The 25566-nt window shown below is 40.5% G+C and overlaps 1 protein-coding gene and 1 pseudogene across 1 annotated transcript; both read right to left on the bottom strand.

Moving 5' to 3' along the window:
* Positions 1 to 5273: 5273 nt before the first annotated feature.
* LOC140898148 (olfactory receptor 6F1-like) lies at positions 5274 to 6209 on the bottom strand. Its single transcript, XM_073311588.1, has one exon. It carries the CDS (start codon positions 6207 to 6209, stop codon positions 5274 to 5276), a length of 936 nt encoding a protein of 311 aa, XP_073167689.1.
* A 7404-nt stretch (positions 6210 to 13613) lies between these two features.
* On the bottom strand, positions 13614 to 14575 carry LOC140898147 (olfactory receptor 6F1-like; annotated as a pseudogene).
* Positions 14576 to 25566: the final 10991 nt, after the last annotated feature.

The following is a 25566-nucleotide window of genomic DNA, read 5'->3' as shown; positions in this document are numbered from 1 at the left end:
TTTTTGAGATGGGGACACCAGAAGTGGACACTGTATTTAAGATGTGGGCACACCAAGGGTTTATCGTGACATTATGATATTTTTGTTTTATTTTCTAACCCTTTCCTAATAGTTCCTAGCACTCTAACATTATTAAGGGCACAAGAGCAAACTATCCCACTGCGTAGGAAAGATAGGAAGTGTGATAGGTTGAGTCACAGAGACCCCCTTGGGACTGTCACCTGAGGTGCTGAGACTACCTCTGAGCCAGTTTTCCCTGCCAGCTTGGGACTTCAGTACCTTGCCTTGTTTGAGCCAGACATGCTAGCCTGCTGCAAACAGATCCAAGTCTGAACCGCGTCTCCCACAAGCTGCAGGCTTAACTGAAAACAGTTTAAGAAGTGCTCCTGTCTCCAGCACTCAGATACCCAGCTCCCAATGGGATCCAAACCCCAAATAAATCCATTTTATTCTGTATAAAGCTTATACGGGGTAAACTCATAAATTGATCTCCCTCTGTAACACTGATAGAGAGACATGCACAGCTGTTTGCTCCCCCAGGAATTAATAATTGCTCTGGGTTAAATAATAAGTAAAAAGTGATTTTATTAAATATAAAAAGGAGGATTTAAGTGGTTCCAAGTACTAACAGACAGAACAAAGTAAATTACCAAGCAAAATAAAATAAAACACGCCAGTCTAATAATACAGTAAGAAGCTGAATACAGATAAAATCTCACCCTCAGAGATGTTTCAATAAGCTTCTTTCACAGACTGGACGCCTTCCTAGTCTGGGCCCAATCCTTTCCCCTGGTACAGACCTTGTTCCTGCTCAGGTGGTAAGTAGGGGATTTCTCATGACTGCAGCCCCCTTTGTTCTGTTCTACCCCCTTATACAGCTTTGGCACAAGGTGGGAATCTTTTGTCTCTTTGAGTCCCTACCCCTCCTTCTAAATGGAAGAGCCCCAGGTTTAAGATGAATTCCAGTACCAGGTGACATGGTCACAAGTCCTGTGTGACCCCAAGCCTTCATTCTTTCCAGCCTGACACACAGGAAGACTTGCAAGGAAACAGAGCCATCTATAGTCAATTGTCCTAGCTCATGGGAGCCACCAAGATTCCAAACCACCATTAATGGCCCACACTTTGCATAATTACAATAGGACTTTAAATATTCATGGTAAATAGGCCCAATGGCCTGTGATGGGATGTTAGATGGGGTGGGATCTGAGTTACTACAGAAAATTCTTTCCTGGGTTTCTGGCTGGTGAATCTTGCCCATATGCTCAGGGTTTAGCTGATTGCCATATTTGGGGCCGGGAAGGAATTTTCCTCCAGGGCAGATTGGAAGAGGCCCTGGAGGTTTTTCGCCTTCCTCTGTAGCATGGGACACGGGTCACTTGCTGGAGGATTCTCTGCTCCTTGAAGTCTTTAAACTACGATTTGAGGTCTTCAATAGCTCAGACATAGGTGAGAGGTTTTCCGCAGGAGTGGGTGGGTGAGATTCTGTGGCCTGCGTTGTGCAGGAGGTCAGACTAGATGATCATAATGGTTCCTTCTGACCTTAATATCTGTTAATCTATGACTTCAGAGTCATATTTCTAGTTTCAGATACAAGAGCGATACATTTATACAAATAGGATGACCACACTCCGTAGATTATTAGCTTTGTAATGATACCTTACAAGAGACCTTTTGCATGAAGCATATTCCAGTTCCATTGTATTCACACTTATTAGCATATTTTCATAAAATCATATGGAGTTCAGTGTCACAGGAAGTATGTCAAGAGACCACCATGGATTAACCAGGAGATCTTCAATGATCTAAAACCCAAAAAAGAGTCCTACAAAAAGTGGAAACTATGTCAGATTACAAAGGATGAATATAAACAAATAACACAAGTATGTAGGGACAAAATTAGAAAGGCTAAGGTACAAAACAAGATCAACCTAGCTAGGGACATAAAGGGTAAAAAGAAAACATTTTACAAATACATTAGAAGCAAGAGGAAGACCAAGGACAGAGTAGGCCTGTTACTCAATGAGGAGGGAAAGGCAATAGCAGAAAATGTGGAAATGGCAGAGGTGCTTAATGACTTCTTTGTGTCGGTTTCCACCAAGAAGGTTGGTGGTGATTGGACGTCTAACATAGTGAATGCCAGTGAAAATGAGGTAGGATCAGACGCTAAAATAGAGAAAGAACAAGTCAAAAATTCCTTAGACAAGTTAGATGTCTTCAAATCACCATGACTTGATGAAACACATCATAGAATACTCAAGGAGCTGACTGAGGAGATATCTGAGCCACTAGCGATTATCTTTGAAAAGACATGGAAGATGGGAGAATTCCAGGAGACTGGAAAAGGGCAAATATAGTGCCCATCTATAGAAAGGGAAATAAGGACAAGCTGGGGAATTACAGACCAGTCAGCTTAACTTCTGTACCTAGAAAGACAATGGAACAAATAATTAAGCAATCAGTTTGCAAACACCTAGAAGATTATGAGGTGATAAGTAACAGTCAGCATGGATTTGTCAAGAATAAATTGTGTCAAACCAACCTGATAGCTTTCTTTGACAGGGTAACAAGCCTTATGGATGAGGGGAAGTGGTAGATGTGGTATATCTTGACTTTAGTAAGGCTTTTGATACTGTCTGACGTGACCTTCTCATAAACAAACTAGGGAAATACAACCTAGGTGGAACTACTATAAGGTAGGGGCAAAACAGGTTGGAAAACCATTCCCAGAAAGTATTTATCAGAGGTTCACAGTCATGCTGGAAGGGCATAACGAGTGGGGTCCCACAGGGATCGGTTCAGGGTCTGGTTTTGTTCAAAATCTTCACCAATGATTTAGATAATGGCATAGAGAGTACACTTATAAAGTTTGTGGCTGATACCAAGCTGGGAGGGGTTGCGAGTACTTTGGAGGATAGGATTAGAATTCAAAATGATCTGGACAAACTGGAGAAATTGTCTGAAGTAAAGAGGATGAACTTCAATAAGGACAAATGCAAAGTACTCTACTTAGGAAGGAACAATCAGTTGCACACATTTAAAATGGGAAATGACTGCCTAGGAAGGAGTACTGTGGAAAGGGATTTGGGGGTCATAGTGGATCACAAGCTAAATATGAGTCAACAGTGTAACATCATTCTGGGATGTATTAGCAGGAGTGTTGTAAGCAAGACATGAGAAGTAATTCTTCTGCTCTATTCCACGCTGATTAGGCCTTAGCTGCAGTATTGTGTCCAGTTCTGGGTGCCACATTTCAGGAAAGATGTGGATAAATTGGAGAAAGTCCAGAAAAGAGCCACAAAAATGATTAAAGGTCTAGAAAGTATGACCTATGAGGAAAGATTGAAAAAATTGGGTTTGTTTAGTCTGGAGAAGAGAAGACTGAGAGGGGACATGATAACAGGTTTCAAGTACATAAAAGGTTGTTACAAGGAGGAGGAGAAAAACTGTTCTTCTTAACCTCTGAGGATACGAAAGAAGCAATGGGCTTAAACTGCAGCAAGGCGGTTTAGGTTGGACATTAGGAAAAACTTCCAAACCGTCAGAGTGGTTAAGCACTGGAATAAATTGCCTAGGGAGGTTGTGGAAACTCCATCACTGAAGATTTTTAAGAGCAGGTTGGATAAACACCTGTCAGGGATGGTGTACATAATACTTAGTCCTGCCTTGAGTGCAGGGGACTGGACGAGATGACCTCTCGAGGTCCCTTCCAGTTCTGATTCTATGATTCTGCTAGCCTTTTAGACTTCTGTTGTGTATTGAGATGAAGTTTTCCGAGAACTATCCACAATGACTCCAAGATCTCTTTCTTGAGTGGTAACCGATAATTTAGAACCCACCATTATCATTTTATATGTATAGTTTGGATTATTTCTTCCAACGCGCATTACTTTCACTCATCAACTTTCACTCATTTGCCATTTTGTTGCCTAGTCAACCAGTTTTCTGCAGTCAGCTTTGGACTTAACTATCTTGAATAATTTTGTATCATCTGCAAACTTTGCCACTTCACTGTTCATTCCCTTTTCCAGATCATCAGTGAATATGTCGAACAGCACAGGTCCCAGTGCAGATCCTTGGGAGGCCCCACTCTTTACCTCTCTCCATTTTTAAAACCGACCATTTATTCTTACCCTTTGTTTCCTATGTTTTAACCACTTACTGATACATGAGAGGACTTTCCCTGTTATCCCCCTGAGTAATTTCCTTCAGAGCCTTTGGGGAGGGACCATGTCAAATGCTTTCTGAAAATACTAGTACATTATATAGACTGCATCATCCTTACCCACATGTTTGTTGACCCCCCCGCCCCCAAAAAAAGAATTCTAATAGATTGGTGAGGCATGGCTTCCTTTACAAAAGGTGTTTTGACTCCTCCCCAACAAATTCTGTCCATCAAGGTGTCTGATAATTCTATTCTTTAATATAGTTTCTACCAGTTTGCCCAGTACTGACGTCAGGATCACTGGCCTATAATTCCCAGGATCACCTCTGGGGCCCTTTTTAAAAATTAGAGTTACATTTGTTACCATCCAATCATCTGGTACAGATGCTGATTTAAGTGATAGGTTACAGACTACAGTTTGTAGTCCTGCAATTTCATATTTGTGTTCCTTCAGAACTCTTGGGTGAATATCATCTGGTCCTGATGATTTATTACTGTTTAATTTATCAAGTTGTTCTAAAATCTCTTCTATGGACACATCAATATGGGACAGTAATTCAATAAGGTCTCCCAAGGATATTGCAGGAAATTGCCATTTTTCTCATAGTCCGTTCCATGGCATCACACAAGTCCCCCCTACTGGAAAATATATCAGAAACGTAAGTAGAGGAGATAAAGTGTGAAAGTGGGAATTTCAGAGGAGTGCAAGGAAGCTGGTCAACTAACTTGTATTGAAATTCAGTGGGATCTGGGCAATTAATTTCCACACATTCCTTTGAAAATGTCAGCTTGAATCTACATCTGACATTCAGTGGGAGCTTCTTACCTAACTCCCTTCGGCATAGGCCCCTATGTAATTATCAATGGGTGCATCTCTACAGATCCTGGCGAATGCCACACAAATTTAGCAACTTGGAATTTTCAGCATACCAAATTTGCATTTCTCCCACTTGAATTCATCTGTAAGTCAACATCAGGTTGTTACAGTCAATGAGGAAACCTGTAAAACAAAGAAATGTTCACACACACTAAAAATGACCTTCAGGGAATTTTAATTTTGGTCCCTTTGACAACATTTCTACAGAATGCAGACCATTTGAAAACCACTTTACATTCCACTGATTGCCTTTTCCAAGACTCGCTTCACCTCTTTGTTTCTTAGAGTGTAAATGAAAGGGTTTAATAGAGGAGTGACAATTGTGTTAAAGATGTTGACTATTTTGTTTAAATCCAATGAGTTCTGTGCAGAAGGCTTGACATACAGAAAAATGGAGGAGCTGTACCAGATAGTTACGACAGTGAGATGGGCAGAGCAAGTAGAAAAAGCCTTTTGCCGGCCTTGGGCTGAGGGGATTCTACAGATGGTGGAGATAATGTAAATGTACGAGACTAGGGTTATTGCACATGAGCCCAGGAGGACATTAATAGAGATGATAAAAGTTGCCAGCTCAATGAGGCTCGTGTCAGTGCAGGAAAGCACTATCCAGGAATCTATGTCACAAAAGAAGTGATTGATAATGTTAGGGCCACAGAAGGACAACCTGGATATTAGAGATGCCAACACAGAGATAGCCAGGAACCCACCCAGCCAACAGATGAGGGCCAGCTGAGCAGAGAAGGTGCTGTTCATGAGGGAGCTGTAGCGCAATGGGTGACATATGGCCAAATAGCGGTCATACGCCATGACAGCCAATATGAGACATTCTGTAGAGCCCAGTGATAATATGAAATACAGCTGCAGGATGCAGCCAGTGAAGGAAATGGTTTGGCTTTTCCCGAATATGACACCAATGGCCTTGGGGGCACAGGCTGTGGTGTACCAGATCTCCAGGAAGGAGAGATTGCAGAGGAAGAAGTACATGGGGGTGTGGAGCCATGGGTGGGTCCACACTAAGATTATAACAGACATATTCCCTATAATTGTAAGGAAATACATAATTGAAAACACTACTGCAAGGGAAATCCGAAAATACCAAGTGCCAGGAAAGCCCAGGAGTATGAACTTCTGCACGCTGGTTTGGTTTTCTATTTCCACTCCAGTCATGAGGTCCATCTGTCAAAACATGAGGGATTATACAGTATTTAAAGATGTTGAACACACTTTGGGATGTACAAAAGTGAAGCGTGAAATACCTTACCCTATCAGGGTACCTGTAAAAAATCTGCAGATCCACAGCCCTGAAACTGCCCACATCTCCTAAAACACTTTCAAGATACCCATCTGGGCTCTGGAATTGTGGGATTTAACTCTGCATCTGGTAGACCTGGCTCTTGCTTGAACTTGCTTCACTGGTGAAATACGAGGAACAGGATTCCATGCTGAAATTCTAAGGGATTTGGGCACCTTAGGGCTCCTTCTAAAATCCCAGCAATAATACCTAGAACCCTGATTAAAGCTAAGGGAAGGGAAGGGAAGCAGGTGCTACTCAACACCATTCTGTGCTTGTGCACCTTTCGGGCTCTGCAACAGAGATGAGAGCTCCACTCCTTATTCCTCCAAGCCCCATGAGGAGTTAGTGGGATGGCTGACCCAATGGCATCTTTCCCCTGTTGCTGGTCTAGCCCATCAACCCCACTCCACTCACCCACGAGAAAGCCTCACGATTTGGCCCATTGTCTTCATGCCTCACCTTCAAGATAACTTTGCTTGCTGCTCAGGAAAATGACTGGGATTTTCAAAAAACACCTAAGTGACCTGGGACCACAAGTCTCCAGTGAAAGTCAATAGGACTTCTGTTCCTAAGCCACTTATACTCCCTAATCTTCAATGGGATTTCTGATACTTAGGCTGAGAGCTGGTAAAAATACAATACAATACAATACATAATTAGACAAAACTTTTTTTTTTTTACATTGAAAAATACCATTTTGTTGAAACAGAAATATTTCACAGAAACATATCGGTTTCAACAAAAGTGTCATCCAGGTATGTTCTTAGGTCCAGGATGGAATTACTGATCAAAGTGAGAACAAATTATAAGGACCAATGCCATAGCCTGGTGGCATATGCACTTCCCAAGGCCTGAGCTCCACTTCTGAATCAACCAGACCTGGGACTTGAACACGACTCTCCTATGATCTGGGTAACTGCTCTAACCACCTGGCTATAGTGGGTTAATCTTTTGCACAGCTCTTTTCTACTGCCATTTTTTTTTAAAGCCTTGTGTTCTTTCCATATCAGAACAAAACATAGCTTGAAATCTTGAGGGTTTTTTCTTTTTTCAAAAAATGAAATTCCAATTTCCAGCCTGTCCTCCTTAGACCCTTTAGCAAATCCCACCCCAAATTCTCAGGAACAAGGAATTGACATCAGAAATTATAAATTATGTTTATCTCTTATTGTGCATCTTCTGGTAGAACCTTAAGGTCCCATCTGTGGTTGGGACCCCATTGTGTTGCACATGGCACAAACATAGCACAGAATCCAGCCCTATTCCAAAAATCTTACACTCTAAAAGACAAGCCAGGCAATCAGGGAGAGACAAAAAACAAAAAAAACCTGTTTCTCAGAAACACAGTAAAATTGTTTCCCAATTTCCCTTTCACATAACAACTGCCCTCTTTCACTCACCTCTCCCAGGGCGAGTTTCCAGTCAAACCCTTAGAGTCTGGGCTAGACAAGAAAAATAGTCTAGCTAGTTAGAAATGACATTCTAAACATGTGATATATGCCGTCATGTGCCAGCAATGCCCCTCTGCCATGCACATTGGCCAAACTGGACAGTCTCTACGTAAAAGAATAAATGAACAAATCAGACGTCAAGAATTATAACATTCAAAAACCAGTTGGAGAACACTTCAATCTCTTTGGTCACTTGATTACAGACCTAAAAGTTGCAATTCTTCAACAAAAAAACTTCAAAAACAGACTCCAATGAGAGACTGCTGAATTGGAATTAATTTGCAAACTGGATACAATTAAATTAGGCTTGAATAGAGACTGGGAGTAGATGGGTTATTACACAAAGTAAAACTATTTCCCCATGTTTATTCCCCTCCCCCCCCCGCCCCACTGTTACTCACACCTTTGTGTCAATTGTTGGAAATGGGCCAACCTGATTATCACTACAAAAGGTTTTTTTTTTTTTTTCTCCTGCTGATAATAACTCACTTTAATTGATCACTCTCGTTATAGTGTGTATGGCAACACCCATTTTTTTGTGTTCTCTGTGTGTGTATATATATATCTTCCTACTGTATTTTCCACTGCATGCATCCAATGAAGTGGGTTTTAGCCCACGAAAGCCTGTGCTCAAATAAATGTGATAGCCTCTAAGGTGCCACAAGTACTCCTCCTTCTTTATTCTAAACATTGTGGGTTACCAGATTCTTAAGAAACAACCTATAATACACTTAACAACTTCTGCCACTGTGTACAAAGGACATTCCTCCCTGAACAGAGATAGACATCAGATTATAGAAGAAAGAATAAATGATTGAAAGTTTTTGTAGCCTGGTATTTTCAAATGAGTAACAGCAATAAAAGCTGTCAATGAACTCCCTTATGCCTCTTTGAAAACCCCTGCTGTAATACCTATCCTCTCCATTTGAATTTATTTTTGCACAGATAATGCTATTTAGCACTTGCATAGCTCTTTACATCTTGAAAGCAATGTGAAAAGAACATGTCTAGACATGAATGGCCTGATTTAAGGCCCTTTGGAGTGAATGTTTGACTAGAACAGTATGACTGTGCCTATTTTACAGGTAGAGAAACTAAAGCAGGGATGTGAAGTGATATGTTCAAATCACAAAGGCAGCTGAGGATAGAACGCAAGAGATGAGATTCCCACTTCTGTGCAATGATTGGAAATAGGTGGGCATCTATCTATCTTTCTGTGTATCTATACATATATTTTCTTCTTTGCCTCAGTAAAGTTACTATACCAGTAAATTCCACAGGTTAATGTATTAGAGCTGCTCGGAAATTTTCCATTATAACATTTGTTTTGATGAACACTGTCTTTTTGATGAAACAGAAGTTTTTACAAATCAATCAATAACATGATTTTGGGACATTCATCAAAACAACACCAAGAAGAAGAAATTTCTGGTGACTAAAGAACAAAATGTTTTGACTGGACTTCTGGTTTATCAAAAAAAAATTAATTTTTCTGATAAATTTTGAGGCAAAAAGCCACTTTCCCAATTGATTCTATTAGTTATACAATTTACAAATAATAGTATTTCCTTTTGTTCATCCTAGATTTCATACTATATTAGAACAGAAGTGATGAGATTGCCTCATTGAAGAGCCAACACACCTGTACTCAAGGAACGAGTCTACCTTTTTGAACAGCAATTTTCAGGTAGCTCACATTACCAAGAAAGGGGAACGTATTTCTCAATACAGTTACTTTAAACTATAAGTCCAGGATGGGCTGGATCAGGCTAGTAGATCAAACTTACCACGTCTTCTGGTAGAGCTTATCAATACAAACTCCTTTCATTCACAATGTTTTTTCTCTACGGATGACACACAATAGCCTTGGCTGCTGAAAAATGGTGCATCATAACATGGTTTATCTTGTTTTCTCCCCACCTAAATATATAACAAATATAGGACTGTATCACACCTGGTTCACATTTACATTAAGGTCATTTCACACTGCTGTAGCAATATAAAGGGACCTTAAAATGTATGTAATAAGTATAATTCACTCCAATTTTAAACCCCCATTCTTCTGCCAGAGTGGTGTGAGGTATTGTTAGTATAAATGATAATCTGCCTCTTCAAAACCAAACGACTCGGGCAAATTCTATAGATTTTGATGTTGATAGGAATCTCCTTCCACCAGCATCCAACTGGCTTTACCCCTACCTACCTTGTTAATGATCTGTGGTTCATATTGGCTGCATGAGGGGGTTGGTTTTGTACTCCACTTCCATCTTCCCAGCACCCTGAGGCTATTCAGTCTCAACAGAATTTCACAGACTTCCCTAGAATGTGTAAAAGACTCTGCTGAGCCAGGCTGGTCTCCTGGTGACATCACTGTACTGGCAGCCTGGAGACCAGCATTCTAGTCCTGTCTTTGCCAAACACTTGCTAAACAGGAGGAGCTTTGGTGTGTTACTTGAAACCCCTCTCAATCTCACTTTCCCCAGCTATAAAATTATGACAAGAGCCCATTACTTCTTGTCCTACCTTCTGTGAACATGGAGAACAATTGATCGCTGTCCTTTTTATAACAGTGCTGAATATATTTGAAGACTGTTATCAGATCCCTCCCCCCCCCGCCCCGGCACTATCTTCTTTTCTCAAGACTAAACATGACCAGTTTTTTAACCCTTTCCTCAGAGGTCAGGTTTTCTAAACCTTTCATCATTTTGTTGCTCTCCTCTGAACCCTCTCCAGATTGTCCACATCTTTCTGAAAGTGCGGTGACCAGAACTCATAGAATCATAAAATATCAGGGTTGGAAGGGACCCCAGAAGGTCATCTAGTCCAACCCCCTGCTCGAAGCAGGACCAATTCCCAGTTAAATCATCCCAGCCAGGGCTTTGTCAAGCCTGACCTTAAAAACCTCTAAGGAAGGAGATTCCAACACCTCCCTAGGTAACGCATTCCAGTGTTTCACCACCCTCCTAGTGAAAAAGTTTTTCCTAATATCCAACCTAAACCTCCCCCACTGCAACTGACACAGTACCCCAGCTAAGGCCTCACCAGGGCTGAGTAGAGTGGGACCGTTACCTCCTGCGTGTTACATATGACATATACCTTGTTCATATACCTCAAATGTTATTAATGTATTTTGCAACTGCATCTAATTGTTGACTCCTATTCAATATGAGATCTGTTAGAATTCCCAGATTACTTTCAGCAGTGCTACCACCGAGTGAGTTATTCACCATTTTGTAGTTGAACATTTGATTTTTCCTTCCCAAGTGAAGTACTTTGAACTTGTTTTTATTAAATTTCATCTCGTTGATTTCAGACCAGTTCTCCAACTTGACAAGGTTGTTTTGAATTCTGATGCTGTCCTCCAAAGTACTTGCAACCCCTCTCAGCTTCGTGTCATCTGCAAATTTCATAAGCATACTCTCCAATTCATTATCCAAATTATTATTTGAATAACTGGACCCAGGAATGACCCCGTGGGTCCCCACTGGATATGCCCTCCCAGTCTGACAGCAAAACATTGATAACTACTCTCTGAGTATGACCTATCAACTCATTGTGCACCCACCTTATAGTAATTTCCTCTAGACCACATTTTGTAGTTTGCTTATATGAATGTCATGGGGACTGTGTCAAAAGCCTTACTAAAATTAAGATATTTCCTATCTACTTCTTCCCCCCATCCACCAGCTCAGAAACCCCATCAACAAAATGAAAAGTTTCGTTTTTTGAGATTTTGACTTAAATGGACATTCAAATGATTAACTTTGTTGTCATTTTCAGTCAAAATGTCAGTTTTTCATTTTGAATTGACATTTTGAAATAAAATATTTCATTTTGAAACATTGGAACTGGAACTGATGGAAAATTTTTGAACAGAACAGTTCTATGGGAATGTGTTGATTCCATTAAAATTTTTAAAGGAAGCCAGGTAGGCAGGCAAACTGTCTTCTCTATTTTTTCCTACATGAAATTTCAGAATTCTGGTCTGGAAAAAGTTCTGAAATGTTTATTTTTTTATTATGATTCAGGGTAATAATCAAAAGATGAAACTTTGAAAATTACTATGGAACGGGCGTTCCAGGTTCTGACTGCACTGGTTTGGATCAAAATGGATGTTTTGCCATTTCTGAGGGGTTTTTTTGGAACGTTTCATTCCACAAAAAATCTCCACATTTTAAATTTTCATCCAGATTTGGGATAAAAACCAATTTCAAAATATTGGAATTTCCTCTACAATGAATCTCTCAGGTTCCTTTGGTAAACCCAGCCTACGTCTTTACACTCCTTTGAAATCCCCAGCCTTAATAAGTAAAACACTTTCCAAAAGGTAGGGGGATACAAAGGTAAAAGTTAAAGTTTATTTACACTCTGATGATAAAACTGGTCTAAATACAAATATACAAAAATACAAATAAGTCAGGCATCAAGGGCAAGATATGTAAAGGTATTTAGGAACCTAGTGGGATTCTCAAAAGCATCTAGGTGTCTATCACCCATTAAAATCAACAGTTCCCATCAATTTTGAGAACTATCAGTTAGCCAGTTTTTAATCAATTTACTATTGTTTTTGTGTTGTGTTATTTTTTTTAAATAATGTGATGTTACCCTGAATCAAACCTCTAGAAAAATGCAAGTCTATTACATCAACACCATTGCCTTTATCAGTCAGAAATGTCACAGTTAAATCAAGTTCATTTGACAAAAAACACTCTCTGTGAAAACATATTGATCAGCATTAATTGAACTTCTCCCTTGTAATTTCTTTTTGTTGAAAAATGACTCTTTTCAAAAATGAACATTTTTGTAAAGACCTGTCGATTTAGTGAATTTTTGTTTTCTTTTTTTAATTAAATTTTTCATTTCATTTTTGGACAACATTTAAAAGGAAAACTTTATAAAAAACATTATTGACTTGTTTCCATTTACCAACATGTAGGACCCCCAAACTTAGAACCCTTAAAAAGGGAAATAAGTTTGATTTTTTGAAATTCTTCACTAATTACAAAAAAAAATCCACCAATGTTGTTCATCATTCTGTATTTCCTGCAAGTTGTTCTTTAGTCTGCTGTTTAATTATTTTTCAGCTATTGAATCAGGGAAAAGACACAATGTTGTGTGAGTTAGCCAACCAGTTATACATCACAGATAATGAAAACTCTGGAGTTGCTACAAATTTAAACTTAGGACAAACTTCTGAGTGGAGATCCAGTGTCACTAAGGTCTTGATCCTGCACATGCTTTATGCACAAGCTTTCTTTCCTAGTGTGAGTAGTCCCATAAGAGTCAAGTGGACTACTCAAAGTAATATAATTTAGCACTTGAGTAAGGATCTCAGGATGGGGGCCAAAATGTGAATTGCTAAAAGTAATGTCCACATAGGTCCTGATCTAAAGGTCATTTAATTCAGTTGAAAGATGATCATTGATGTCAATTGGCTGTTGATGAGACCTCTCGAGAGATTTTCAGGGACAGATTTTCAAAAGTATTTGTAGCTACCACTGAAATCAATGGGATTTTGGTGCCTCATCTGCTAAAGTGCTTTTGAAAAGCCCACTAAACAACTATCTGCATCTTTAGACACCTAAATACCTTAGAAAATATGGCCCTTAGGAGCTCTCGTCCTGTAGATTTTTCAATAAAAATTAGGCTCCTAGAAGCCAGATATTTCATGGTATTTAGGGGCCTATCTGAATCTTTAGGTGCCTAAATTCCTTTGCAAATCTGGCCCTTAGGCACTTCTGAAAATTTTACCCAAATATAAAAGGTGTAAATGTAAAATTGGAACCAGGATTAAAAGAAAACAACAAGGATAGTTACTACCAAAGGGAAAATGAGCACAGGCTGAGAATCAGACCCAGTAACATCTAAGCCATTCAAAAACAACTTCATGTCCCACTGAATACCTTCCATAAAGCCACCTTCACCTCTTTGTTTCTCAGACTGTCAATGAAGGGGTTTAACAGTGGAGTTACAATAGTATTCAAAGTGTTGACCGTCTTGTTCATGTCCAAGGCATTCTGTTTGGAAGGCCTGACATACAGGAAGATGGTGGAGCTGTACCATATAATCACAAGAGTGAGATGGGCAGAGCAAGTGGAAAAGGCCTTTTGCCGGCCTTGGGCTGACGGGATGCTCCGTATGGTGGAGAGGGTGTAAATATAGGAGACCAGAGTTATTGAACATAATCCCAGGATGACGATGATCGAGATGATAAAAGGTGTCTGTGCAGGAGAGATTGATTAGGGAATCTATGCTGCAGAAGAAATGAGGACAACCTAACTATCAGAGATTCTAAGATAGAAATAGCCAGGAAACTGCACACCCAGGAGCCAAGGCCAGCTGAGCAGACAAGAGGTGCTGTTCATGATGGTGCTATAGTGCAATGGGCAGCAAATAGCCAGATAGCAGTCATAAGCCATGGCAGAAAAGAAGAAATATTCTGTGCTCCCCAGGGAGAAAATGAAGTACATCTGCAGGATGCAGCTACTAAAGGGGATGGTTCTGCTTTTCCCCAGGAAAATCGCAATGGTCTTGGGAACACAAGCTGTGGTGTATCATATCTCCAGCAAGGAGAGGTTGCAAAGGAAGAAGTACATGGGGGTGTGGAGTTGATGGCTGGCCCTCACTAGGACTATGATGGCAACATTTCCTGCAACTGTCAGGATGTACATCATGGTAAACACCACAAAAAGAGAGATCTGCAAATATTGACTGCCGGCGAACCCCAGGAGGATAAATTCCTGTATCCTGGACTGGTTTTCCTTCTCTATTCCAGTCACAGGCTCCATCTGTCAAGATACAAGAGATCATAATTCAGGGGAAGCTTTGTTACATGGATTGTTAGACATCACAGGTACAATTTTCAAGGGTGCCTAAATGATATAGAAGCCTAAATCCCATTACAAAATCATGTTAGTTGCTTAGGAGCAGTCAATGGTACAGATTGACAAAAATGCTTATGCAGGTTAGGCACCTAATCTGGTTAGGTGTTTTTGAAAATCCCACTAAGCATCTGTCTGAAGCTTTAGACATCTTCATACTTTTGAAAATTTGGCTCTGAAAGAGTAAAGCTCTTTTGAAAATTGGATTTAGGCTCTCAAGTCACTCAGGGCCAGATTTTAAAAGGTATCTAGTCATGTAGTGGGATTTTCAAAAACACCAAGGCACCTAAACTCATTGATTTCATTGATTCATAGATTCCAAAGCCAGAAGGGACCATTGTGATCATCTAGTCTGACCTTCTGTATAACACGGGACATAGACCTTCTCCCAAATAATTTGTAGAGGAGATCTTTTAGAAAAACATCCAATCTTGATTGAAAAATTCTCTGTGATGGAGAATCCACCATGACCATTACTAAATTGCTCCCAAAGTTAATTACTCTCACTATACGCCTTATTTCCAGTCTGATTTTGCCTAGCTTAAACTTCCAGCCATTGAATGCTGTTATACTTTTCTATGCTAGACTGAAGAGACCATTATTAAATATGTTTTCCCCATGAAGGAATTTATAGACCGTGGTTAATTCACCCATTAACCTTCTTTTTGTTAAGCTAAATAAATTGAGTTCCTTGAGTCTGTCACTATAAGGCATGCTTCCTAAACTTTTAATCATTCTCATGGCTCTTTTCTGAACCCTCTCCAATTGATCAACATCCTTTTTGAATTGTTGACACGAGAACTGGACATAGTCTTTTTCCTGTTTATGCATCCAAGAATTGCATTAGTCCTTTTGGCACAGCATCACACTGGGAGCTCATGTTCAGCTGATTATCCACCATGAACGCCAAATCTTTTTCAGAATCACTGTTTCCCATGATAGAGTTCCCCATCCTGTAAGTATGTCCGACATTCTTTGTCTGTAGATGTATACATTCACATTTAGTCATCGTAAAATCATATTGCTTGCTTGCGTCCAGCTTACCAAGCGATCCATCGCTCTGTAACCCTATCCCCTTCATTATTAACTACTTCCTCATTTTGATGTCATCTGCAATCCCTTTTACAATTACATTTTGAGGCCTAAGAGTTAGCCAACTTTTAGTCCATGTATTGTGTGCCATGTTATTTTTGTATCCTTCTAGTTGTTTAGTCAAAATGTCATGCAATACCAAGTCAAATGCCGTAGACAAGTCTATTATATCAACCCTATTACCTTTATCAATCACAATTGTAATGTCATCAGAAATGATACCAAGTTTGTTTGACAGGATCTATTTACCATAAACCCATGTTAAATGACATTAATTATATTACTTTATTTCTTTATTAATTGAGTCCCTTATCAGCCACTCCATTATCTTGCCTGGAATCAATATCAGGCTGACAGGACTATAATTACCTTGGTCCTCCCATTTAACCTTTTTAAATATTGGCACAACATTAGCTTTCTGCCAGTGTTTCAACAGTAAAGGCCCAGTGAGCTCCTCAGCTAGCATTTTTAAAACTCCTGGATGCGGGTTATCTGGATCTGCTGATTTAAAAATGTCTAATCTTAGTAGCCTCTGTTTAACATCCTCCTGAGGTACTAGTGGATTTGAGTGGGTTTTAGCCACCTAGATGCTTTTGAAAATCCCACGAGGTGCCTAAATACCTTTAAAAATCTGGCCCGTAGCTGCTGTTGAAAATTTTACCCCACCCCACACAGTGACCAAATTCATTTTCCACAGATTTTCTAAACATCTGGAGAAACAAATGATACTTTGTATTGAATTTTGTTCTTCTCAGTCCTCCTGATGAGAAACAATCTCATCATCCATGGGAGTGGACACTTCTTTCTGTATGCAAATAGCAGCAACAGGGAAATCCAGGACTCAGAGGATGAAAACCAACACACCAAATCAGTTTTCCATCTCTACCCCAGTCTTGAATTCTGTAGGTCACAAGAGATGTTCATGGAGTTAAACACTTAAAATGCGTTATTGGATGTTCCTTAAATGTTCAAGTCAGATTCCTAATGCCTGAATAATTATTACCACCTCCCCTATCTCCCTAAGCCTCAATCAGCTACTACTTACAACTAGAGTTTGTCAAGAAAGAGGGCAAGGGAAGGGGATCAACATTTTACATTGGTATATTCCAAGGCAGAGAATCATAATCTCTAGTTCCAGCACAACATTGCCAAACTTGAACTCCTAATCTTTTCTCCTAGATCCTCCCTCACTTTCCATTCTCCAACTCATGTCAAAACTCCGCTACCCTTCCCAACACACAGCTTTCGAACACTGGGGTTACTTATGTGTCTTCTTCTGAGCCCAGGATCATGATTTTTGTCTTTGGTGAAGATTTTCAGAGGCAAAGAGGGCAATTCTGTGGCCCAACACCCACTGAAAATCCTTTTGATAATCTCCCCCTTTGTATCGAACATTAAAACTGATTTTACATTTTGCCCAGGATCAAACTCTAACAACCAAGGAACAGACGTCATGACTAGGCTTGGAAGGATTCGATTTGGATTGGTGAATGTTGGTAAATGTCAATTTCACCACACACACACACACACACACACACACAAACACACACACACACACACACACACTGATGAAAATGTATTTCCAGCGATAATACTCAAAATTTACAGGTAGGCAAAGTAAGAAAAATACTGCCGGAGAACTTATTAGAGTCAAAATCCAGTGATTTAGACTTTTGAATTCGGCTTACAAATGGATTAGTGAATGAGTAGTGAAAACAGGTATGATCTGTTGAATTATTTACTTTCTATAGTTTAACACGTGTTGTTGACAATTTGTGTTTTAATGGTTTATAGAGCTTTCACTTTTTGAATCTCAGTGTTAACTATCACTTGTCTGACAGTCTCCCGCTCCCCACCCCCATAATTTTGTACAACTATGAACACTGAAATACATAAAAAGTGGAGAAAATGCTTAAAAATAAACATTGATAGTACCAATCAAAATTATAAATAATAAAAATAAAATGCTGCCAAGCCTATCCATGACATATTAACATACAAGTGAGAACAGGACAAGAATTTCATACAGAATTATGTACCAGACAGTGCTTAATTGTCAATGCTCATTAAGTATAATCCCTAGCTTTTGTGCAATGCTTTTCATCAGTAGATCTCAACGCATTTTACAACCGGAGTCAGGATCATTATCCCCATTTTACAAAAGAAGAAATTATAAACCAAAATAAATGTACCTGATTTTGCGGTGCCGGACCTTAGAGGCACATTCCATGCTCAGCTGAGACGGAAATAAGACTTTGCCCTGAAGGATAAACGATTGATTGTCAGTGTGCAATGAGATTTTCAAAGGAGTTCAAAGCAATTAAAAATGCAAATCTCATTGTGATTCAGTGGAATGTAAATGCATGATTCCCACAGAGTCTTTTAAAAATCGCACCCGTAATGAGTATCCTCCTTATGCTAATCTGAGCCAGTCTGGCAAAGATAATAGCACCTTGTACTTACATACCTCTTTATATCTTCAAATCACTGTCCAGTCATAAGCTATTTTATTCTACAACAGGTTGAAAAGAACTCCCTTTGTAGCCATGACTTCAATGTTGTTTGTAATGGGCCCAATGCCCCTCTGTAGTAAATAATGAATCATTATCAATCCTCTGCCATATGAGGAGAAATTAGGGCAGAGGGGTAAAGGATCTTGCTTATGGATCCATCCGAAGTCAGGGGAAAAGCTCAGAACAGAGACCAGAATCTCCCGCCTTCTAATACCCTAAGCTCCATAGTTACAGAGGGCCTGATCCAATGACAGAAGAAGTCAAAGGTATTCCTTTCATTCACTCTAGTAGACTTGGGAAGAAATGCATGGTGCTTCTCACCTGTAGATTTCAAACCATTTTACCAAGGCGGGTGAGTGGTATTATTTCATGTATTAACAGATGGGGAAACTGAGGCACAGACAGTTAATCTGACTTTCACACAGTAAATCCGTGACAGAGCTGGGACAAACTCCATCTCCTTATTTCTCATCTACCAGACCAGGCTACAGCTGAGATTTCAAAAGCTACCTAAGGGATTATGGGGCAAATTCTTAAAGGCTTGTAGGTGCGTAGTGGGATTTTTCAAAGCAGATAGGTGTCTAATACCCATTGCAATCAAGGATTTTTAGGTGCCTAGATGCTTCTAAAAATCTCATTAGGTGCCTAAAAACCTTTAAAAATCTGGTTCTTAAACAAACAAATGCCCACGAAAATGAATGAGGAGTGGGCATCCATGTGGCAGTTGTGGCTATGGAAACCTAAGTCTACCTCTAAGAGAAATATCCAATCCATTTTTACATTCTTATCTATGCGACTCAATAAATTACAGCAGCAGCAAGTTCCCCAGATCTTTCACTTAGTTATTTTCTCTTGTGCATTCAAGAGTTGAAAAAGATGAGTGAAATTTAGAAAGGGAGAAAATGAGCAAGAGAGAAGGAAGTAGGTTACAGATGTACCAATTACTCACTGGGAAACCTATTCCTTCCAACCAGATATGGCCCAGTAGGTCACATTACCAAGTATACAAAAATATGTATTAATACAAGCGATTTAAAGTATATTTCTGGGATGGTCTCTCTCTCTCTGTCTCTCTGTCTCTCTCACTCTCTAGTGGACCTAGCTTATTAGCTTTTGCTGACAGAACTAGCCAGAACAGACCCCCTTCTCACATTAACTTCTCTCCTTAGAATGAAGTGTTCTTGAATTCTGAAGGAAAACATGCATTGCGAGCTGGGGTCCCATATTTTTTCCTCCAGATATAAATCAAACATTTAAAGGTTTCATACACAAAATCTTCCTACTTATTGCATAAATTACTATATTGATGAGAATCTCATTGCATTACCATTTTAACATCACCCTGCTGTCTTTTTCCCTTACCTGCTTCATTTATGTATGGCAACTCAACAGGTCCTAGACATAAGACTAATTTATGTTCCTCAGAAATGCTCTTGGGATTTGGTCTCAACAGAATTTCACTGTCTTCTCAAGAATGTTCCAAACCCCTGGCTTAGTGAGGACGGTGTCCTTGTTTAAAGAAGAGCACTGGAAGTTAGGAGACCTTGGTTCTGTGTCTCCATTGACTTGCTGATGGACCACTGTGAAATTGTTTAAGTTCTTTGTTCCTCAGTTTCTCCATTTGTAAAAGACAAAAGGCCAGATTTCTCAAGGTATTTAGATGCCTACTGAAATTTTCAGAAGCACCTAGGAACCTACAACTCATTGATTTCTGTGGATGTTAGGTGCCTATGTACTTTTAATAATCTCACTAGGTGACTAAATACTTTTTAAAATCTGGCCCTAAGTGGCTGCCCAAAGTTAGGCAACTACATCCAAATTTAGGCAACCTAATAGGTGGTCTAAGATACAGAAGTATAAAGCACCAGAGGCTAAAGACATTTAGATGTCTAAAGATAAGGCAGATAAGCACCTCGTGGGAATTTCAGAAGTACTTACGCAGGTTAAGCACATAACTCCAATTGAATTCATTGGGGTTTAGGGGCCAAGGCCTTTGAAAATCCCACTAGACACCTAATAACCTTTGAAAATCTGGTTCTAAGACACTTTGGTGCTTTTGAAATATTTGCCTCTAGTCTACACAAAAAGTTGTACTGACATAATGAAAGGTGTGATTTTATACCAATTTAGCTAGAAGAGTGCAACTTTGTGTGTGGATATTATATTGGTTTAAAACTCATGTATACCAATTTTCAGGTGCAATTGATTTAACCAGTTTTCATCCTAAGAGTCCACAAAAGCACAAAAGTTGCAGTGGACTAAATAAACATATTGAAGTTAAGTTGCTGTGTCTTCTCTGTGTAGGCAAGCCCTAGGGCCAGATTTTTTAAAGTATTTAGGCACCTAGTGGAATTTTCAAACCTTCTAGTTGCCTAACATCCACTGAAATCAATGTTTTAGGTCCCTAGGTGCTTTTCAAAATCCGACTAGGTGCCTAAATACCTCAACTAATCTGGCCCTAAATCACTTTTGAAAATAGGATTGACAGTTAAATTTTCAAGTGCAGCTAATTGACTAAAGAACCAATGAGACTTAAGCTCCTAAGTCACCTAGGTGCTTTAGGAAATTTTACCCTAAGGCTCCCTAGTGTGCTTGAAGTTAGACACCAAGGTGCTTTTGAAAATCCTGCTAGGCACCTGTTTGTCTCTTTAGTACCGTTATACCTTTGAGGATCTCAGCCCTACTGCTTAGCTATCCAGTTCCACCGGGTTGTCATTGTGCTCATGAAATCCTGAACTGCTCAGAGCATTTGCCATCCACATGGGTGTGAAAATTACTGAGCAATATCAGGCATCATCCCGGTAAATACAATGGGAATTTGCTGGGCTAAGGACTGAATAAAATTTACGTCAGGGGTAAAATAATTGTTGAAATTATGCACCTGATCTCCCTTCCCCTTAAAGGGATTTAGGCTGCGATTTTCAAAGGCGACTAAGGGAGTTAGGTTTCCAACTCCAATTTAAATTAATGAGATTTGGGCACCTAAATTCCTTTAGGCACATTTGAAAATACCAGTCCACTTTGGCATGGACTTAATTGAAGCAGAACTGGCCCCTAAAGCAGAAGCTACTCCCCATAATAGTGTAATACATGTGAGAAGAGAATCAGGATCTGTGACTTTATGGCCCTCAACTCCATGAGAGATTCATGATAACATCGCTAGGCTTGGCAACATGGACGCCCCATTCGAAATGATAGGTCAGAGCTCCTAAATGGAAATGAGCTGCAAAGATGAGAGCATGTGTGTTTGTGGCTAGAATACAGAAATTGTGATTTGTTCCAGTTCAGAGCCAGTGGGCAGATTCCGTACACCTTAGGGTGAAAAGCATCCTGTGCAGAAAAGTATTTACCTTTCACCTAACCCTCACAGTATCACTTGAGGAGGTCTTCAGTAGTGCACCGGCTGAATTTGATTCCTCATCTCAGCATGGGACACAGGACCAAAGACATAGGTTGATAGAAATCTACAGCTGATATAGTGAGTTGATGACCTGTATGATATGAATTAGTAAGTCTTTGCCCACATTGTGGTGGAGAAATATCAACATTGCATTTATCACCAGTTTGCACCCTGTTGTTGGAGTCTAAGGAAAGCATCTGTAACAGTGACCAGTGCCTGGAATTGGAGGAGTCCTACACATGGGTCTAGTTTGGTGAATAAATGTGGACAGGCCAGGGTAATACTTATGCTAAGCTAACTGGCTTCAGCCAAGTCTTTACTTGACATGAGTGTTGCTTGGGAACTTCGTCCGTGTGTAGAGACTTCTTTAAAGAATGCTTACAGCGGCTGGGTAAGACAAAGGTGTTTTGTACTGTGTTGAAGGACATAGATAAAAGGAAGTTAATCAATACAATACATAAAAAAAGTATTGCCAAAAAGTCCCTGTATTGTGAAGAACAGAAAAGTCCCTATATTGAGTGGTACGATCCAAGTAAATAAACCAATTGGAAAAGGGACATGATAAAATGAAAGTAGACTGGACAGAAAAAGTTTTGTAAACTGAAGCCTGCACATGTATATTTACTTTGGGTTAGGTAAGACACAATGCTTAATGTCAATTGCACAGTGCCTTGGGGCACTCCGCTAGATACCAGCTGCCAACTAGACATGGAGCCATTGATCCCTACCCATTGAGCCCGACAATCTAGTCAACTTTCTACCCACCTTGTAGTGCATCCATCCAGACCATACTTCTTTAACTTGCTGACAAGAATACTGTGGGAGACAGTGTCAAAAGCTTTGCTAAAGTCGAGGAATAACACGTCCACTGCTTTCCCTTCATCCACAGGATCAGTTATCTCATCACAGAAGGCAATTAGATTAGTCAGGCATGACTTGCCCTTGGTGAATCCATGCTGACTGTTCCTGATCACCTTCCTCTCGTCTAAGTGCTTCAGAATTGATTCCTTGAGGACCTGCTCCATGATTTTTCCAGGGACTGAGGTGAGGCTGACTGGCCTGTAGTTCCCAGGATCCTCCTTCTTCCCTTTTTTAAAGATTAGCACTACATTACTGTTAGGGGGCTTATTCCTTCACCCACTTCCTTCCCTGGTTGGCAGCAGTTCTGCAGAGAAGGACCTAGGGGTGACAGTGGACGAGAAGCTGGATATGAGTCAACAGTGTGCCCTTGTTGCCAAGAAGGCCAATGGCATTTTGGGGTGTATAAGTAGGGGCATTGCTAGCAGATTGAGGGACGTGATCATTCCCCTCTATTCGACATTGGTGAGGCCTCATCTGGAGTACTGTGTCCAGTTTTGGGCCGCACACTACAAGAAGGATGTGGAGAAATTGGAGAGAGTCCAGCAAAGGGCAACAAAAATGATTAGGGGACTGGAACACATGACTTATGAGGAGAGGCTGAGGGAACTGGGATTGTTTAATCTACGGAAGAGAAGAATGAGGGGGGATTTGATAGCTGCTTTTAACTACCTGAAAGGTGGATCCAAAGAGGATGGATCTAGACTATTCTCAGTGATAGCAGATGACAGGACAAGGAGTAATGGTCTCAAGTTGCAGTGGGGGAGATTTAGGTTGGATATTAGGAAAAAACTTTTTCACTAGGAGGGTGGTGAAACACTGGAATGCGTTACCTCGGGAGGTGGTGGAATCCCCTTCCTTAGAAGTTTTTAAGGTCAGGCTTGACAAAGCCCTGGCTGGGATGATTTAGTTGGGATTGATCCTGCTCTGGGCAGGGAGTTGGACTAGATGGCCTCCAGAGGTCCCTTCCAACGCTGTTGTTCTATGATTCTATGGTCCTTCTCGCATGAACAGAGAGCAACAATACCCGAAGTCCAAAGGTGCAAACAATTTGACGTTTATTGGGATGAAGTTCCAGGAAGCATGATTTCGGTTTCCTTCCTTAGTGTCCTCCTTCCCAGTTCTGACACCACAGAGCCTTACACTTGTGCCCTTGCTCCCATTCCTGCCTTTAGCCAAACATGATTCCAATTTGCTTACCCCCATTCCCTGTTCCCATTTCCCCCTTTAGCAAAACGTGATTCCAATTTCCTTACCCACATTCCCTGTTCCCATCTCCCCCTTTAGCAAAACATGATTCCAATTTCCTTACCCACATTCCCTGTTCCCATTTCCCCTCCCCACACCCACCCACACACACCCCCACTTCCTGATTGACTGCAGACTATATGATAAAACTTGATTTCCGCTTAGCTATACCTTAACCAATCATTTTCCTGAAATTTAACTAACCAGTCCTAACGTATTGTAACATGACTATGTAACTAATTATATCCCACCACCTTAATTAGTTTACACCCAGCAAAATTAATTATACAGCAGACAGAAACAATCAATCACAGAACCAGAGATTATACAGACAAACAATAGCAAAGTGACAGGTTTCAGAGTAGCAGCCATGTTAGTCTGTATTCGCAAAAAGAAAAGTGGGAACTATAAAGACAAAACAATACAGAAGTGAGGATTTCACATCCCAGCTATTGACAAGTGAGTTCTTGCCAGACGGGATGCTATCAAATTAAGTTTCCTTTTACATTTTCTAGGCACTTCCCTTTCTCTGGAGGCGATGGGCACTATCAGGACAGGAGTGTACTCCTAACAGCCCAATAGCACCTTATTTCTATGGGACTAGTTTGGAATGTGAGGAGGTGACCGGTTGCTTCCCAGCTTATGGCTGCCTCTGCTGCTTAGCCAAAAATCTTAGCCTAAGAACAGGGCCTAAGACTGTCACAGTAAGAGAAGGCCTTTACACCGGCAGACAGTGATTTTGATTCTTTTATATCTCTATAACTAGCCAAGTGATAAGAATACACCTAAATTCTTAAAATACAGGCCTTTGCAGACAGGTCTGAATATCTATATCCTAACAATTAGCCTTTTTCCAGTCGTCCGGGACCTCCCCCGATCGCCATGAGTTTTCAAAGATAATGGCCAATGGCTCTGCAATCACATTCGCCAATTCCTTTAGCACTCTCGGATGCAACGCATCCGGCCCCATGGACTTGTGCACGTCCAGTTTTTCTAAATAGTCCTGAACCACTTCTTCCTTCACAGAGGGCTGGCCACCTCCTCCTCATGCTGTGCTGCCCAGTGTAGCAGTCTGGGACCTGACCTTGTTAGTGAAGACAGAGGCAAAAAAAGCATTGAGTACATTAGCTTTTTCCACATCCTCTGTCACTAGGTTGCCTCCCTCATTCAGTAAGGGGCCCACTCTTTCCTTGGCTTTCTTCTTGTTGCCAACGTACCTGAAGAAACCCTTCTTGTTACTCTTAACATCCCTCGCTAGCTGCAACTCCAGGTGTGATTTAGCCTTCCTGATTCCATTCCTACATGCCCGAGCAATATTTATATACTCATCCCTGGTCATTTGTCCAATCTTCCACTTCTTGTGAGCCTCTTTTTTGTGTTTAAGATCAGCAAGGATTTCACTGTTAAGCCAAGCTGGTCACCTGCCATATTTATTATTCTTTCTTCACATCGGGATGGTTTGTCCCTGTGACCACAATAAGGATTCTTTAAAATACAGCCAGCTCCCCTGGACTCCTTTCCCCCTCATGTTATTCTCCCAGGGGATCCTGCCCATCAGTTCCCGGAGGGAGTCAAAGTCTGCTTTTCTGAAGTCCAGAAGTCTGCTTTTCTGAAGTCTGTGCACCGTGTATTGCTCTCCCAGCAGATATCAGGATGATTGAAGTCGCCCATGAGAACCAGGGCGTGCGATCTAGTAGCTTCTGCGAGTTGCCGGAAGAAAGCCTGGTCCACCTCATCCCCCTGGTCTGGTGGTCTATAGTAGACTCCCACGACATCACCCTCGTTGC

Source organism: Lepidochelys kempii, chromosome 14 (genome assembly GCF_965140285.1).
Source record: "Lepidochelys kempii isolate rLepKem1 chromosome 14, rLepKem1.hap1, whole genome shotgun sequence".
NCBI classification, from domain to species: domain Eukaryota; kingdom Metazoa; phylum Chordata; order Testudines; family Cheloniidae; genus Lepidochelys; species Lepidochelys kempii.
Note: the sequence above shows the minus strand (reverse complement) of the source record. Positions and strands in the feature narration are given on the sequence as shown.

Coding starts and splice junctions, on each gene's coding strand:
- LOC140898148 (XM_073311588.1), bottom strand. CDS start 6,209: ATGACTGGAGTGGAAATAGAAAACCAAACCAGCGTGCAGAAGTTCATA.